We start from the raw sequence: 20,061 nt of genomic DNA, 5'->3' as shown, positions 1-20,061 counted from the left end.
GACTAATCATAACCAAAATAAAATCCCTGTCCTCGATAGGCAACGATTACTGGTAATCAAAGATTGTATTTAGTTTGAACGGTTATTTATAACCAAAATAAAATTCTGTCCATCGATAATGATTACTAGCAAGCAAAATGAAATTCCGTCATCGATAATAATTATTCGTAACGAAACTTGTATTTAATTAAATAAATGAACTCTTATACCATAACCTTAAAAATTCGTTCTATAACAGTTACAATGTCTGGCTTTTATAAAATAAAAATATACATTTTTCTAGAGACCATGCGATGCATTTTTTAATTCTTTACAAAAAGTCGTTGAGGTACTTTGATCGAAAAATGACTAGTTTAAAAGATACTACAACTTTAATCTTGCAAGACTTATCGTATGAAGGACAAGGAAAGATAACGCAGTGCTTTTATGTTTACGTTTTCCTTGTTCATACGCTCGATTTCGTTAACGTGCAAATGTTTTTCAAATTAAACATTTCTTCATACAAGTACTTTCATACTTTTTCTGTAAAGTAAAATTAAAAACTTCGTGAAAAAAAAAATTGTAATAAATATATAACAAGAAATGTATAGTTCCATTTAAAAGAACAACGATAGCTCGAGACCTGAGAAACGCGTGCACCCAGATAAATTTGACGGTCATCGTAAGGCGCCCCCTTGAAACAGAACAAGTTTCATTTGATACACTTGTCCCAATAATATATAGTTTAGTAAATATTTGCGCGAGGCGATTAAAATGTTACAGCGCTCGTTCGATCGGAATGTATTTCTACGGTATCGGGATTTTGTAAAAATTGTCAAGTTTTACGAACCTCTGATCGTATAACAGTTCGTGAAATGTTTGCCAATGTCGAGAATATGGGCGGGGAGGGGGTAGCTAGTCTGGCAGCGGCGATCGATTGGCAGCCAACATCGTAAGTGTACGGCGTCAAATCGTCGGAATTCGTGACGTTTCGACGGGAGGCCCACGGAAATACGAACTCGTAAGCGAGAACGATGACGCGATAGCAGAGGCGAGATCGCACGTAAACCAGTTAAAAGGAATCCATTTTTCCGCGAGCCATGTGCTCTGTCGCACATGCAATAGCGACAGCTTCGATCAATCCTTGCTAACATTTATTTTTATCCAACTTGTTCAACAATTGTTACGTGTAACGTTTTCCTTCCTGGTAATGTTCTATAAATAGAATTAACAAATCAAATTCGATGAATTGCATCTAATTTAGAAAGATTGTCATTGGCAACGATTTAATGGAAATGTGCTTTAAGTATTGTACGATTGTTGTTATTATGAATTTTTAAATTTGTTTTAATTAAAATTGTTCAATTGCGCGTGACACGCGAACGATTATTCTCGGACGAATGCCATCCTAAAATATTTGATTGATATGATCGGAACGATAAACAGGTTCTATGAATTGTATCTAATTTAAAGAATTACGAAGAAAACGATTTAGCAGTTAACTTATATAGTGCGAGTTACACGTTGTGCAACGTTACTTGTCACATACAAAATACATTAGTGTTAATGTATTTGGAATGGCTACAAACAAACCGTCAGAGTATCTCGAAGCGAAACGTGAGAGACAAAATTTGGTCGTTTATTATGCTATGCGTAGAGGATAACCTATCGAGAATCCGACGTATTTTACAATATCTAATAACCTGTTAGATGTACTAGTACTGAATCCTTATTCCAACTCCGGCTTTTCATTATTGGCATCGTTCAAAACACCCTATTCAATAAATTACTAATAAACTAACGATTCAAAGTCCATTCGGAACTCGCGCTTTCTATCAATTAAGAACTAAATTCACGCTCCTAAGATCCTTCTTCGGAAGATCTCCCGCTGACTGGATTCGCAACTGCGCATGTACTACTAAATTCGTTGTAAATCTGTTCTCCGTGTTACGTTAACATAGCACATAGTGTACTACTAAAATATACATATGTAATCAGTGTGCTCGTTCATCAGATTCCAACAAGCATACATAGAGGCTCCTCTTATAAATTTTTTCATAATTTGTTTGTTTTCATCGTACCCTGCAACGTTTGTTTCCAAGTTTAGGAACTAGCATAAAAAAAAAAAAAAATGAAATTCCAAGAAACAGTTGCTCAACTTACTTTTACGTAATACACAGAATATTCATCCGCTAGATACGTATCTTCTATTCGATCTTGTATGTTTTTGTAACTGTATGTTTATATAACTAAAGTGATAAACACACAACATAGAAGATGATAGTCTAGGCCAAGAATATTTGTCATTTCTTCCTTACCTTTTTCATTCATTTCGTTCGCGGAATAGTCGAACGACGGCCTGTTACGATACCAAAACGCAGGCTGAAATTCCGCGTCATTCGCAAGTTATTAGTCGAAGTTTGAATGGATTGGTTCGTTAGTCGTTTCCGTATCGTAGCCATCGCTAAAATAGAGTTCTTAATGCTCCCTCGACGAGTCTTCCACGATCTGCCCCACCACTCGGCCCTGGATCACGTGCTCGCCCCCACCACGTTGCTGTACAAAAGCAATTATAGATTCATTCAGTGAGTAGCAGCGCCAGTGCTATCCCGACTTTTACGTTGGGTCGGTTGGTCTGGTAGATGTTCTCGGCATTAGGCTTCGGCAATCTTTGAAAAGTAGACACCGCGTATTCGCCAGACAACTGTATTATTTATTATCGAAATTCTATCGAATATTTCGCTGTTACCGATCCTTAAGGGCAATCGGAACAATTCGCCAGTTTCTATCGCGTGCATTGAACGAGAAATATTTTTAGCAGTGCTACGGGTTTATTTTCGAGAGACGCGAGGTGAAAGTGGAAGTGCCTTTTCGGAGAAAGTTTCGTGGGGATTTCTTCTTCTTCGCTGTCACCGAATTACTAAAATATTCCAGTAAGTTACGCTTTTAGACGTTCTACAATTTCTATCGCTCGTTTACCGAGAACTCGACCGTTCCATGCTAATTTTTTCACCTTCCAGCATCGTTCTGGATACATTTACATCCGTTTTAACTGTCAGCCTATGAATTTTAATGCGGTCCGCGGCTGAAACTTTGCTGTACGTTTTCAGTCTTTCCTTACAAGTTCATTGTTTGCTCCGGGCACTGTCAACGCTCTTTTAGTCGAAATCCGGAGTATTTCGTTCTGCTTAACATAGAAAATTGACAAATTTATCGCAAGCTTTGTTAGCCGATAAGACGAATGGCATTTCCCATCAGTTTTTGTTCCTTTCGGCCTCCTTTCGTGGAGAAAATGACTCGAACAAACGGGGGGAAAAGGAATACAGAAAACCGCAGCAAATAGGAGAATTCGTGTTTTATCAACGCGTTGCAAGGATGTTCTAGCATTAAGAGGTTAGGAAATGAACCAGTTTGTAATAAAAATTCGACCACATGCGATGTTTTAATATTTATAATTTATCATTGTAAAATCGTTTTACTGGCCTGTTGAAGACACTGCGCATTCAGATAACATTGCGAACGTTAATATTTAACAAATTCGCGGTGTAAGAAATGGAATAATAATCTTACATTTGTTGCTTCATGTTTTGCAAATTTCGTACTTCGTGCGAATAGTTTGCAACGTAATTTCGTCGTTAGAACGATAATTCTTGTCATGGTTGCTTTAAAATGGTCTTATGCAAAATTCCAATTAGTTCGGAGGAAAAAGAAATTATTAATTGATTAATAGCCTGAGGGTAATGCTCTAAATACTTGCAACAACAAAAGCCGATTCTTTCACGGAAGCAGGTTTATTTCCGCGAAGGCTTGTAAAATAAAATTCACGCTTATCTGTAAGTGATAAAATCCGTGTTGCCACTCATTCGAGGAACCTCTTCTCATTTATACTTGCTGGAAATCTTGCCGATAACGAGGCCAGCTACAGTATCATTCATAAATGGTGATTACTCAATTAGCTGCAAAATTCCCTAGAATCGTCTTTTACTCTCATCATTTAGAAATTCAAATTCCCACTGGTGCATATAAAACTAGTAAGATTTTGAAAATTAAAATTGTTCCGCCGATGGTTTACAAAGAGATTGTGATTTGAGAAAAAAGATTGACTTTGTTTATTACTTGAAAGTATAGAAAATGTTTATTAATAAAAGAAAAAAAAAACGAACTAAAACTTTCTCATCCTGTACATTTACGTTCTTCGGTGCTGCATATGGAATATTTTACGTTCCCAATTCAACTGTCTGTAGTTCGTAAATAATTACTTAAAGATAAAAAAAAAAAAATTAAGAAGTAAACTACAATGTGATATCGCGAACGTGTCGGCCGCCGTTTCTGAAAAGCGCTGTATAACGAAAGGACCGTAGAGGCATCGATGAAGTTGACCAGTAAAATTAGCATTCGCTACGACGAACTGTATTTCGCCGGCGTATAGGTCATCAGCCCAGTTCGTCGTTTTCCAAGAAGACGAATTTCTAGCCAGACCCCTTGAAAACAGGGTAGATCCCAAACCCTTCTCTCGATTTATGATGCCTTCGAACCACCTTATGACTTCGAACGTGCATCGTAAAACTCGTTCGTTGCTTTTTCTTCGCCAAATTTATGCACTCCACCATTCTTCGTTTATCCTTACACACGTGAACGTAATAATCGTTTCTTAGTGTTTATTCGTTTATCCTTTAATTTTTTATTGCCACTTCTTTATTATTTCAATTTTCCTTTATTATACCGACTTTCTTTTTAACCAACGTCGGCCGTATACAACGATGCGTATTTCCTAACCTCTTTTAAGCAATTTTGTCTTCTACGTTCTTTATTACACAGTCACCGGTTACGTTTACGTTGAAAACCGCAAATAACGAATTATTATTATGCATATTGTGCAACGTAATCTACTTATATCTTTAACTAATTCGTTCGCACATATTTGGAACATGTACGTTCGAACGATAAAACGATAACTACAGAAATGATAAATGTCGTGGTAATAAACAGGTATGTGTTAATAAGTGAGAATGACAGGGGAAAAAGAAAGAAATTATTTCTCCTTATAAATATTTCTGCTGGTGCATTTTTACGTCCTAAATCTTCGTGATAGGACAAAAAATATATTCTCTTAGATTTCTTCTAATTTCGTGGCCCTCCATCAGAGTCTCGTTCTGTTTCCTCAAATAAAACTACGACGTCCGATTCTGCGAAGTCCTCGTTGCTCGAAGAAAGATTTTTCTCTCCTTCTCTCTCCGTCGGCCGTTTCCACTCCCCTTAGCATTCCAACGACAGGAGAGAACAGATGGTCGAGGAAGAATAAAGATCAGGGCTACTGTGAATAGTAAAAAATCGAAATTAATGAACAAAACATGGCCGTATTTCTGTTTTACAGAATCCACAAATTCGATTCTTATGTTATTACTTTTTTTTTTATTTTTCTTCTTTCTTTTTTTTCTATTTAAATACTCGGAACTTTATAAAAATAATCCGCCAGGATTTCATTAGAAACGAAGGAAATCTTTGAAATTATAGGTGGAACGAAATGTGCAGTGCTATTGTACTAGATGCAAATGAATGTGATATAACAATCATTGAACATATAAATACAAGAAGCATATATGTAAACTGTAAAGCAGTACCGAGGAGAACCCGATGTTATTGAGGCAGTAAATTAAAATAGACATAAATAAAAAATCATAATATGTACTCTATGAATATTGAAATACATTTTTTCCCGAAACCTTTTAAACTAGAGTTCAGTGTTTTTTGCGCATATTCTAAGAACACGTAATTACACGTCTACTATCAAACTCGTTATTCATACACTTAAACAACTATTTGTATGTGTATTTCACACTTATGTGCGTTTCAAATACAGGCTGTCTCATTCTAATCGATCCGTGCGAAACATCTGCTAAATTATACATTTACTGGAAATAGTGTTTCAAACGAAACTCGCTTTGTTTCGAGGGGGGCGCGCTTCGCGACGGTCGCAAATCTCATCTAGGTGGATGTGCGTTCGGGGTCTCAAGGTGACCTTTGCTTCTTTAAACGGGACTATGCATCGTTCGATGCACTTTTTAATTTTCTAGAAAAATAGCCTTAAGATACTTGGACCGAGATTAAAAGTGCTTTAATCTTGCAAAACTTATCGTACGAAGGACGAGGAAAGATAATTCAGCGTTTCTGTGTTCATGTTTTCCTCGTTTTTCGTGCACTCGATTTGATCTAATTAACATTGAAATATCTTTTAAATTAGATATTTTCAAATACAAAGTACTTTGATAATCTTCGGCAGGAGAATAGCGTAGAAAAAAATATAGCTTCATTATGTTCCAAAGTGTGTGTAGTTTCGTTTAAAGGTCGCCTTCTTCTTACTGGCGGATATTAAGAAAATCTACACAAATTTGGCATATTATTTTTCTTCTCGAAAGTACTGTACGTTATATTGATAAAAATTAAAATAGAATTTTTTTTTATTTTATTTATTAAAATTACAATCAATTCTCGCGTTGAGAATTTTCAGTAATTTTTCTGGCGTGGCGCAGTGACATGGCTGATTATTTATAATAAGTTAATACTTATTATAGATAAGTATAATTGATAAATATTATAAATAAGTAAATATTACAAAATAGAATTTGAACGATGGAATTTGAGAAAGCGGAAACTAAAAATTTTAATTACTGCCGCTCTATTGAAATATTACGAGCCCTAATTATTCTTTACATAGATTTCTTCGTTCGGTCAGATAAAATATCAGTGTTGCGGCTTTCCATTCTTTGATTATTATTCTTGAGGAAAAGTAGCTTTAAATTGCTTCGCTAAACGCATATAACATCTTATGTAATTATACGTTACCTGGAGCAAATCTGCGTAATAGGTACTAATTGATAGATAAGATCTTGTTTTCACTTTGAACAAATTTGTATTCTTTCTTGCTTCTTTTTCCCCTTAATTCTTAAGAAACGTACATCGCTTAAAAATTCCACGATCGAAAGATTATTTCGCGAAAGAAACGAATATTGTGGAGAAATAATTTCTCACGCGAGCGAACAAAGCTACGTTAAGCTACGTAGAAAAAATTAAAAAAGGGGGAAAAAGGAAGCGATTTAAGCGACGATAAGCGATTCAAGAGAAGTGATTTTTTAATTAACATTCTTCGGGCAAATAGCATGGAATCTTAGAATTCCAAAATAAGTTGCCAACGACAACGCTTGAATGCGTAGTAGGGGCTTTCATAAAAGTACTGTACATATATTTCAATACCACATAATTTCGATATCGTGTACGTGTCATCAATTGACGACTATTACTTCAAGGAATACTCGATAAGGAAGTGAGTTTGCGTCATGAAACAGAATAATTGTTTGATCATTCCATATATCTACTTGACAACCTGTAACCGTGGAAAATATTTGGGCAAACTGTAAATTGAAAGTTTGATGAAACTAAAAGCTCGAATTGCTATGTAGGTTTTCTAGAAATAGGCAAAGATTAGATAAAATTCAGGTGAAAATGTTTCTAAACATTTGGTGTTGTTGTTTAAAAAATAAAAATAGAACTAGGTACGTTCTTGAAATATTTGTCATATTCATGTTAAACGGTGTAAAAAAGATTTGTATTAGAATTTCGAACGATTCTACTTACAACATTCGAAAATAATTCGAAGACACTACATTTCTTGTTAAAAAAAAAAAAAAAAAAATGAATCTTTATTTGTAGAAAGCAGTATATGATATTATTGAAATATCTCGCTAGTATCTTAAATAAATGAAAGAAGTAATTTTAATATCATGTTTGATAGATAACACGTACGTGCACATACTTATATTTCTTATTATTCCCCAAGATGCATTATAGGTATATTATATTTGATTGATTTTGTATCTAGAATTGTGCATTCGTGGAAAATGTTATCTCGGTAATTACCTTTGCCGATACCGATAGCACATTGTAACCTGACTTATCGATGACGCGTAAAAAGGGGTTGTAAACATGTGAAGAGCCTTTTGGTGGAACCGATTATGGGGTTCCGGATAATACCAATTCGTCGATGACGTGATGTGAAATCGTTTCTCGAAATCGGCACTGGCACTCGTTCCTTTTATTCGCAACGATGAATATTTATTGTAACTGCAGGTTTGTTAATCGTGACACGACGATTCTGGCGAAAGTGTTCTGTTCGCTGGAATATTGCGTTACAAGAAAAACATTGATTCTTTTTTCGCGGCGTTTACGACGCTCGCTATAACGTTCATCGATATTGTTCGTAGATACCTGTGTTTTTAAGAAACGATCGGCTATTTTGAAGCCAGCGTAAGAGGCACGGAATAATCGGACCATTAGCACGCGAATAATTCTCATTTTCTTGATACAAATGGAGAACAAAAAGAGAACAGCGGCTATTAGTACAATGCTATTTAGTGGTATTTCGATTAAACGCTTGTTCAAGCTCGAATACCGCAGTTGGTGATATTTGAAAATTGAAAATATTCCTAGCGATCTTGTGTGTTTGCTTTTCAAATTTAATCAAATACCGACGCGTATGTTGTTATTATCATTCAAGGTTTGTTTTAAATTGCAAACATGAAGTTTATCTCGCACGAAACGAGCAAATATTTGGTAAAAGCTCCGAATATGATTGATATAGGGAAACCAGTAGTGTCGTTGCGAGGTTAGGAGAGGAGAGGGATATTGTCAGTTGGTCGGCGCCAGTAGTGGGGCAAAGAGAGGGTGTGCAGTGGTGGGGAGTTGGAGAGGCCAAGAACAACTTCTAAATGGGGGCTTGGCCTTCTAGCGTTGCGACACGTTCGTGGAAAAGCGGCTCCGTGCCGCTTTACTAACACTCGGACATCTCTCTGCCACGTGGCCCATTAAAACACAATGGGAAAAGAAGGCAGCTGCGGTGCGCGCGAACGATGTCGAAAGATGCGTCTCTATTCCTGCCGGGATCACGGGAGAATGCGACACCTGGTCTTAAAACTATGAATCGTAAAGCCGTACGTGGAAGTTGCGCCTGACGTTTCGTCGATTATTTAAATAACCTCAGTGAGACACTGACAAGGTTAACGGACTCTTATGTCAACGAGTGACTCGACCGATCTGTTGGTAGGGGGATATGCATGAGAAATCGATTTAAATTCATTAGACAAATTCTTTATATTTCTCATTTTGCGTTTCACGACTATTTCTTGGTACTTTGTTTGATTTTATAACGACGTTACGATCGTGTGTATTGATCGAATGGTAACAGAGATGCATTCATCCCTGACGAAGTGAACAGAAATTACCGATTAACGGGATTGTGTAATTTTATCGTTTTTATAGAAATTTCATTTTCTTTTTCTCTCGTGGACAAATTCGTCAATCTTAGAAACGATTTCCACGCAATGTTTAAAATATTAGTAATTAAGAAGATCCAGAAGAATGAGAATAATCTGATTCCGTTCGAATTCCTTTGTTTACTACGCAATGTACAATTATTCACTGTTTTTTTTTACATCTGTTGATCAACCTTGCAAGAACACGGGTTGAACGTGAAACGTTTTATTCTTAGAACAAGAAACAGCTGCAAGTGGTGTATAATTATTTTATGACTTGATTATAATGTGCTAATAAAGTAAGGTGGAATTAAAGAAACGTAATCTTTTTCTTCCTCTTCTTCCTTTTTTCACTGTTAAAAGAGATCAAATTTCGATTGTAAAAGACTCTAGAACTTTGTAGAATGAAATAGCTCTATAATTAAAAACAAATTATTTTTTTTATGTAAGTTATGACTCATTGGAAATACGTTTAAATTTACTTAATCATGTATGCAATAGCATCGTAACCTAAAAATTAATTTAAATTAATTAATCAGGCTGAAATAAAAGTAACATGTAAATAAAAAACGTCGAGAGCCAAGGTTCAAGATACTATTTAAAATTTAATATAATCAAGATTTACTGCGTTGAAGTAAAATGAAGACAAAAACAAAATTACTGAGGCATGTTAGTATTTTTAGTTGGAACAGATTTTCATGGAAAATATCTTACGCAATGCGGTCAATTACGTAAATTATGCCAGTCACTTATAAATAATCGCGTATAGCAAATGATTATAAAGCATTGCCGTATAGTTTTATAAAAATTTTAATGCATTTTAAGACAATTTGCTTTATTTTCTTCTAATATTTTTTTATTTATATTCATATTAACATTTTTATCCTATTAATTTAAATAAATAAATATTTTTTATAAAATATGCTTCTATAAAAATTATATAAGTAATATATGGTGCTTCTGAATATTATATTAAGCTATACTATAAGAGTACAATATATTTACAATTAATAGATTTTTATTGGAAGTGTGATCCATTTTATTTGACTAATTGTAAGAAGTAATAGCTTTTTCAATGTATAGTAATATACCTTAAATCTAGATGATTTCGCTCAAATAATATTAGTAAATAATTATATGTATTTTGCTAATTATAATAATTTGTTTTTATCGTATTTTAAATTGATTTTTACTATTATTAAATCTGACTTTTGTATAATTTAATAATTATAAATCAAATGTTATTAAAGAAATATTTATTATATATTCAGATTGAATATTTATAATATTTTATATGTTTTATATTTTAGAATATTTTTATACTGTACGTGCTATATCATCAAAATATTAAAATGATCTTTGTCTTTTCTGTTTACAGATACAAGACTGTTATGCTGAAAACAAAGTAGTTTTACAAAAAATGTTGACAGTAATGTGCCCAAACTGTCGTCACCGATTTCCAGCTCCAGGTTGTTGCAGAGCTCAAAATATGGACGAAGATAATACTCTAATTCATCCAACAACCTGTTATTATGGTGGCCTGCTAGTTCCTGAAGGCTATAATAGTGGTGGTGGTTGTTTTATAAATGCACCAACTATTATACAACCTGTTATCAATTCCTTCAACTTTCCATCAATGACACTTGATTTGGAAAAGCCAAGAATCGATAAACAAAAGGAAGGTTTCCTCCAAAAATTTGAAAAAAATACACAAGTTCTTGGATTTCCATTAATTAATGAAGAAATTCAAAAAAATGGTTCTGGGTGTCAAATTACCACAAGTTGCGATTTAACTGGAGGAAGTGTAACAATCACAACACCAAGTATACAATCTGGAGGCTGTTTAATTCAGAGTACAGATTCTGGAACTCTTATGCAAACGCCACATATGGAAATCCGTCCAAAATTGTCTGGTGGTGGATGTTTCGTGCAAAAGACATTATCAACTGAAAATCAAGAAGCCTCTACTGTATTTCATGAACAAAGGAATCAACAAGAAAGTGTGACTCACGATAAAAGGATGTTTTTAATACCTCCAAGTGGTTGTCAGGAATTACCAGGGACTCGAAGAAATATCCTACCGCAAAAAGCAGAAGAGGGAACTTCATTTGAAAATTGTGAAGCAAAATCAGTTTTTTCAAATTTTCAAGTGACTAATGTGCCAGTCATGCAATTTCAACAAGCTAAAAGTTCGAAAGGAAATGGTCAAGAATTAGATCAAGATCGAAATTTTAATTGTTGTTGTAATAATGTTCAGAAACTTTATCATGTTAAATCAAATAATTTTCAAGTTTCTGAAAATCGTAACTCCATGGTTTTAAATTCTAATCCAGGAGTACAGATTCAAGTAAATGCAACTGTACAGCTTCCTGCAAGTTTAGGACAATGCACAGTAAATATAACTGCAACTACTACAAATTCGCCTGAATCTTTGGCAGGTATAACTTCAAGAACTAGAAACAATTTTAATGGTGGAGGTTTAGTGCAGAAAAATGAGACTCAGAATAACGAAGAAAATTTTGATGAAAGAAGAGATAGAACTCCAACTACACCAGTCTCTTGGTTAATGCCATGTCCCTGGAGTTTTGACAATTATATGATGAACAGGGATGCAGCTAGACTGAGCGAAGTTAAAAGACTTTTACAAACTTGTGGTTGGTATCACGAAGGTCTTAGTTGGCAACAGAGTGAAAATTTATTAAAAAATGCTGCGATTGGCAGATGGCTGATGAGAGATAGTTCAGATAGCAGATATATGTTTGCTGTGTCTGTACAGACTGCTAGAGGACCTACCTCTGTTAGAGTTCACTATTTTGTGGGACAGTTTCGATTAGATGCTGAACCTAGGCTTGCTTTTGCGATTCCTCTTTTTGATTGTCCAATTAAGATGCTGGAATATTACGTGGAATATTCAAAAAGTGTTGATGAACATAGAAAGGAAGTTTGGGTAGATTATAGTGGACAACTGTATAGTGAAATTTATTTGACGAAGCCTTTAGTTAAAGAAGTTAGGTCTCTTAGTCATTTGGCCAGGTTAGTTGTTAATAGGAACAAATTACCCACAGAACACTTGCCACCATTAATTAGAAATTATCTAGCAGAATATCCATACAGTCTCTGAAAAATGATGCATAACGTTTTTCTGATTTCTGGATTTTCTTTGTCAGTATTTCATACAATTTTTAAATTTATGTACTAAATGAATTAATAAATTAATTTTAGATAAATATATAAGACGAATATTTATGAACTGATAAATTTAAATGTATTCCAGTAAAATTCCTCTCTCAATTTCTATTAATTTGTAGCAACAAATAAAAATATTTAATAAAATAGTTTAATTCAAATATCTTATTTCAGCTTTATAGTACAATATAAAGTAATAGAAATTTTATTGTATTAGTTCCAAAAGTCAGAAAAACTCCAAAATATTATTTTTATACATTTTAAGACGATTTATATCAGAATTTGTGGAGTAATATGAAATATAAAGTTTAACTAGTGAGATACTAGATCTTACACTTTTATAAATTAAACAATTAAAAGCAGGTCCTATTATTTTAATAAAAGGGTTCATGAAATTGAATTGTTGAAATAATCAACGAATTCGAAAGTTAGATGAAAGCGTATAATTTTGTTCATAGTCAGTAAAGAGCATAATATTGTAAGATTGATTATTCGACCGAGTTTCTCCTTATATAAAATTTTCTTGAAAGACAGGGTACCATTTACATACCCTGCTCGGACCAACCAGTCTTTGATGATTCCTCTTCATAAGTAATCGATAAAACTATTTGTTTTTAAGTTTCTCTTAGATCTGAAACTCCATTTGATCGTAAGTCTTGATAAGTAGTTTTTGGAGCATTAAAAAAGACACATTAGGAAGATGAATTAAATTTGATAATTTTATTATAATATTGTAACCAACTGTAACCAACCTGTTATAATTTAAGAACCATATTCTTGTAATTATGATAGCCTTTTTAATGCTTTGAAAATGTCTTACAGATTTTTCAGACATTGATTATTAAATTGTATATACATAGAACTCGGTCGGTTTTGATATTTTTTGAACAATGATTGACAGCGTTCCTTAATAGTGGCAAATTTGTAGACTTTTGGAAACCTGGAAATCATTGTTTCAAACTTAAAACTGATTAAGAATAGCAAGAATGATATTAAGTCGGCTTCAATGAAGAAATCGTAAGGCAGTATTAGATTTTAAAAAGCGTCGATTTGACTCTTCGTTCTTCAATAGTACTAGAATTCTAAAACAGTTCATTGCCAATGAATATACCATTGATTTGCAAATTGCTTTTCTATCGTGATAAAGTAATCTACTATGATTTCTTACCGCGAACTTGAAGCTTTTAATAGAATGCAATGTATGCTGCAATATTCAAAGGGTAATTAGCAGTAATAAAAGTAACGTCATTTTCGATATTATGACTTATTAATGTATTATTGAATATAATACTAGAGATGATACCCTTGTTGCATGTAAAATGAGACGATCTATAAAATAGTAATATTTGAAACGAAGAGTTGAACTTTGCAGAAGAATCAAACGCTAAATTAATTTAATTTTCGTTTATTAGCGAGTTTCTCTGAATGTATATGGTACGCGTGCGCGCGCATATGTGTGAATGTGTGTAAAATGAATTTGTATATGTACGAATAATAGGAAATGCGATTTGAATGTCGATTGTTACTCAAAAACATAATTGATATATTTTTCTAAAGTAAGAATCGGCGACCATTTCAAAGCAAACACAATTTTTCTAATGTAAAATATTATACGGGATGTTTCCAAAACTGTGCCTCTTTAGATAAAATTATTAAAAGGAATTGCATCGTTTGAAACTCTTTCTGCATTTTTCCATATAACTAATAACCTTTCGATGGAACACCCTGTATAAATTAATATAGGAATTCTTGTTCATTGTCTCTATATTAGAGATATGCTTTTAAACTGTCGATATATCTACCCTTCGTAGACCATTTCGGAAAAAGAACCTAGCATAAAAGAATCACTTTTCGTATTAACCGCCAATTATACTTATCTTAATATGTATTTCATGAATTGTCGTTGACAAAGTAAAATTAATTTACAGTTACCTAAACCGTACATAGTACTACATAAATACGAGACATTCTGTAGAATATTTAATTCTTATTGACGATGAAGTGGTAGCTACTAATATTATGCGATGTTTGCGTTATTAAGTAGCAAGATTGCGAAGGGTTAGTTAATTTCGATTTTCCTGATTCTAAAAGTTGATTCGACAGAGTATGTTTGTTGTTGAAAACTGCCACTCAACGAATCCTACAATGTGTTTTATATTGCGATTATAACAATGTATAGTGTGACATGAGTTAAATTATTAAAGAATTATTTATTACCATGAAACATTCATGAAATATTATTTATACTTCCCCTTTAAAATTTATTTTAATATCATTGTTTTATTAAACGATAAATCCATTTTTCCATTAACTTATTATAAATATATGTGTAAGATGTTTGGCGTTAACAACCTCCACGATTTTTTCATCTGAAAATTCAGCTTTAATCTGAAAGAAAAAGATATTTTAAATAAAAGTTAATCAGAATACCGTAATGATATTCGACTGTAACGTAAAAAACTGCTAAAAATTTGTTCCAATAAAATATAGATAATATTAAGACATCAATACGTATAGATTCAGCAATATGTATCAGGTTAAACAGGTTAAGTTGCTTCTTTTAAACAACTTGCTTGGAAATGTAATCAAATAATTTCTTACAGACGCGTAAGTTAAATACGAACGTAATTCGGTGATACTTCGTGGCTGAAATAGTAATCACATTTCTCGTTTATAATAATTGTGTATATACCTACTATCAATTTATTCTAAACTCGTCAGTGTGACAATTATTTATGTCGATGTTAACGATTTACATACTTGTCAGGATATTTATAATCAACAGTTTACAAAACACACATTAACATAATCGAAGAACTTTGAAGTTAGATAAATGTAGAACTATATAGTGTTTCAAAGTTTATTTGCTTCTACACATCCGAACTTAATGAACAAATTAGAACATTTAGAATTCTATGTCGTGTCTATATCGAAGGTGGCATGCAATTGGAGAATGCGTATTAGATGTCCGATAATAATACAATTACATGCTATGAACAAGTGTATGACAAGTGTGCTTAATTCTTATAATACATTTAGTCACAAAGTATCCATTCTCTCATTAGTCAACTCAGAAGTCAATACTGCTAATTATGTCACGATGATAACGTCGAGTCTTTACGCGTGATCTGTCATCAGAAATAAGACGGTTGTATATGTGTATAACAAGTGTATATATACATACACGAACGCAAAATGTAAACGAGCGTGTTGATCGATGACATTTCTCCTGAGTTAAATAGCGAGATGACTTTGCACGTTCAATAAAAAACAGTATTTCGTTTCGGAATGATGTAAGCAAATTATTAAAAAAAGATAAGCTGATTTGTTATTCCTGAATTTGTCTCAACGTTATCCACAACAAGTGACAGAAATAATTATGCATATTTAGGAAAACATGTAAAAGTGACCTCGAGACTTTTTAATGAAAAATATTTGAGAGGTTTTGAAGTTGTTGCAGTCGAAAATAAGGGTCGGTTTTCAAGCAAATAACGCGTATAAAATTTTGGCCAACCTGGTCACGTGTCACGTACTCATAGATTTCAACGATATACCTTTTCTGAAAATTTGGTACTTTTAACTTACTGCATAGATTATCCTGTACGCATTTGAGCTTTTGGAACGTTGTCATTGGTTGTGTCATCATTTATTTTGCCTCTTTATGTAATCACGATCTTACGTCTCAATTTCTACAGTTAAAATCTTTGATCACCAAATATTAATAAGTTCCAATATTCCGAACTGTTCATTTCCGTGAAAAATGACCCCCACTTTCTCTTTTAGCGATCTAAGGTACCTCCGAAACGGCACATTCAGGTAACAAATTTTGCAGTTTGGACACTACCCTTTATCCGAAACCTTTTTCATATTCTTTTGTAATGCAATTTATTTTAAATTCATCAATAATTAATTTTAGTCGAGAACATCTTTTTATCAGGTTGTCAGTAGTGTTTATTAGTTTGTAGCGGCCGTTGCGCTGGCCACCCTGTTTAAATAATTTGTACGGATTTAAATACCCAAATTGCGACAGTTTTGAACAGTACTGATTCATAAGTTTACAAAGGGCCGCTTTTAATCCTTTCAAAAAGATTTTATATTGTTAGTAGATTTTTTATGATTTCTTAATATGCTTTTAACTACTTTGCAACTACAAACGAAACATTTCACGATTGTGGTAGAAATCGTTCATAGTCATACTACGTCACGGACGAGATATCTTGTGCGCTTGCTTATTAAAATAAAAATTGCAATTACAGAAAAACAGAGTCACAGGACATCTTAACGACGTTGTAGTACGAATATTGTGTCGGGGATAACATCGTCCGTAACAATATACAAACAGTATTGTGTCGCGAATAAGCTGTTCGTGTCATCGCGCGAATGTTATCGAGCCGTTACATATGTTGTCCATGGTTACGAACAGTGCTCGCGCTTACGGATCTGCTTGTTCCCGTACTAGTGCTGCACCATGCGGCCAAGTGCTAAGTTCAACTCAAATTAACGTACGAAAGGATTTATAAAATTAAATGCTTGGTCGTAATTTAGCATATACAAGAACCTATATATTTAAGCTGAAAGTTAGGGATCTACCCTATTTGGTTGTACACTAACATAAACAAGAACCTGTTGGGTTTCACATTACGGAAACCTATTTAATCGTACGGTTTTACAGAAAAGTTCATATCTACTTTTCTATTCGAGATAGACAAGTATGAGAATAACAAAATGGCGCAGGAATGAAACTAATTAATAAATCGTACGTTGCCTTAGAAAGAGAAATTCATCATTTACTACTATATTTTTAAACCATGATACATACAAAGTAGAGTTAAAAATAGTACAAAATGTGAATATAATGATTTAGTAACAAAAAAAAAAGAAAATAAATCATATATTTACAAATATTGGGCATATCTAATATGTATATAAATCTCTATAGAAATAGATCTATAAAGGAAAACCATCCAAAACGACGCAGTCAAAGACTTGTATCCTTTAAGTGTATATTTCTGCCTTAGAGGAAATCCCAACAGCTCTTCGCCTTTTCTCTTGACGTTTGAAACCTGCCCCTTTCTTTCTTCATGTCTTTTCGACCGCGGATCTTTCTCGGCTGTAAAGAAGAGTTATTCTTTGAATGCTCCTAGAATCATTGAAGAAATCGATTCTTCAGAAACTATGGAATTCGGAAAACGATTATTTCGTGGGCTGACTTCATAGCGATCGTTTTGCTTCATCTTACGAATAAAAGAGTTTCCGGGGTCAGCAGGAAACAGCGTCTTCGCTCTCTAGGATGAAGCGTCCTCTTTTTGAGGAAAGATGTCGTGATTTATCTTGAAGGAACCTTTTAGTTGTACAATTTTTACTGATGCAATAAATTTTTTAGTTTCTATCTCTTAGCCCATCGTTGAGCATGTATTTTGACCTTACATATATGTTTCCACCTCAAGACATCTAACCTCTTCATCTTTTCACGCAATTGATTTCTGGATATTTCGTTTCTAGAGGTTTCATTTGACATAATTTATTCGTTCTTTCAAATTTTTATTTTCTTTCAACAGCACAGCATGTTCATTTTTCAATTCTATTTCTCGGAATGTTTTCCATAGGCTTTCCTTACTATGAACGTCGCAGCTTGTCTGGGATTGAATTGCTAGTCGTTCAATCGAATCGTCATTTTCAGCGAATCTTAGCGGTAGCCTTGTATAGTCTAGCACTGGTATATTACGAAATAATTCATTTTCTTCTTCTAATTATTTTAACCACCTTCATCTGCTTCTTGTTATTGCTGGTAGTGATAGTACTTGCATTCATGTCGTCCTTCTTCCTGTTGCCCTTCTTTTCTGATCAGCCGATTTTCGATAACGTGCTGTCTTTATTGTACATCTTCTCTTTCTCTTTTATTTTGTAATAAATTTATTGGTTGTTCGGATACAGTATGATTTCTCTTCGATTCGTATTTTTTGTATGATTTTGTTTGACGATTTCGGGTAAACAATGATCGCCACGGGCATCCATGCTTCTTAGAGTCGCAGGTATAATATTTCAGGAAGAGATTGCCTGTTAAAAGAATAGTACATATTAATAATAAGCGAAAGTAACATGGATAAAACGAGAAAAGCATATTGATGTCGGGAGACAAGGAATCTCGTTTTATATTAAAATTGCCTGACTGAGAGGAAACCAGATAGAAATCTCGTATAGTACTTTATTATTATACATCGGAGATATCAGTTATTGAAGAAAAAAACTGAGCTGTATGTGGAACAGAAACGGATTCGCCTGCTTGCTCCGAAGTTTCGGGGCGCGCAGGGACGTAAAATCATTGCGTGATGACTTGCGGTACTCGCTTTTTCAGAGATCGTCCCCTCCGTATTTTGTCGTCTTTCGTTTACGGAGAAACCTACGATACTTAGTCGATTTTAACAAATTATATCGTGTTTCGTGTCATTTTAATTATAAAAATATGACTGACATGTAGATGAAAGTTTCATAAATATTGGTAATAATATGAAAGTTTTATTGTTGCCTCGTCGATATTCGGTCTCGGATCGAATAATACTACCTGCCATTATTTCTGTAGTCAGTAGTAGATGTTTAATAGAGAAAAGGTACATAGTTGTTTTATTGTAAATTCTAGGATATCATCAAAATGGTAAAATGTTCCTACTGTGAATATATTTTTGTTGGGTAGATGATACATTTACACTGTACATGTGAATGTATGTGTAAGCGTTAGAGGGCGTCCAGGGCTTAGTGGAGGCAAAAGACTGTTGCAGATGTTAGGAGAATCTGGAAGAATCGGTTGAGAACAAGCGTGCGTGCAAGAAGGTTATCGAGGTCTTCAGAGTGTGATATATATGTATAGCTGTTGTGTGTGAAATAAAGTAAACTATTTGTATTTCCGAATCCTTTCTTTACCTTAACAATTTTAATTGAAGGACTGGCTAAACTTCGTCCGCAGATACAACTCTTTCTCAACGGTTATTGCGTTTTTTGATAATACAGGAAACATTTTGTAATTGTACGCATTGTAAGTGTGGCGGTAATGGAGATACATAAACAATAAATGTCAAAACTGTGGTCCTAGACGTGTCGAACGTAGAAAGGGACAATGCGAGTGAAAGAAAAGGAGGGACTGAGAATCAACAAATATGAACGACTTGTGATAAGCTGAGTATTTCAATTCAAAATTTAAATTTTCTTATTCTTGATTTGTGATGAAGCTTTTACCAACACGTTACTTACATTTTTGTAAGAAAAATATCATCAGACACTTCATTGTTCGAAGCATATTTGCTAACTCATTTTAATCGGAAAGATCTCAGAATATTGATCGTAAAGCGATATTCCGTTATTCTGAACACAATATGTGTTTAAATAAATAATAAAATTTACCGTTTAAGTGGTTATCACGTAAAAGTAAGCGCAGTAGGCTAAGATTTCTAAACTTTATAAACGTAAGACTTTTGAACCATTGGATACTTATATTAGAAACATTCATATGTCGCCTCTATTCTCTGTTCATATGAGTACTATCAGAAAGTGTCGAAAAGGTTAGGGAGTATGGTGGTCAGAAACGAGATTTAACCGA

The 20,061-nt window shown here is 33.7% G+C and overlaps 1 protein-coding gene across 2 annotated transcripts in view; it reads left to right on the top strand.

Annotated features, from left to right (window-relative positions):
- The window catches only part of LOC117165984 (uncharacterized), a 31,878-nt gene extending 17,184 nt beyond the window's left edge, over positions 1-14,694 (top strand). Inside the window, exons 1-2 of one of the 2 annotated variants that reach the window (XM_033349531.2) lie at positions 2,596-2,912; positions 10,663-14,694. In XM_033349531.2, coding sequence (XP_033205422.1) covers positions 10,705-12,405 — 1,701 coding nt within the window. In that variant the 5' untranslated portion in view covers positions 2,596-2,912; positions 10,663-10,704 and the 3' untranslated portion in view covers positions 12,406-14,694. Of the gene's footprint in view, positions 1-2,595; positions 2,913-10,662 lie in introns of those variants that run through there. The other variant, XM_033349532.2, reaches the window with a different exon arrangement.
- Positions 14,695-20,061: the final 5,367 nt, after the last annotated feature.

The sequence above is a fragment of the Bombus vancouverensis genome, chromosome 17, assembly GCF_051014615.1.
Source record: "Bombus vancouverensis nearcticus chromosome 17, iyBomVanc1_principal, whole genome shotgun sequence".
Taxonomy (NCBI): Eukaryota; Metazoa; Arthropoda; class Insecta; order Hymenoptera; family Apidae; genus Bombus; species Bombus vancouverensis.
This window is presented reverse-complemented; position numbering and strand designations above follow the sequence as displayed.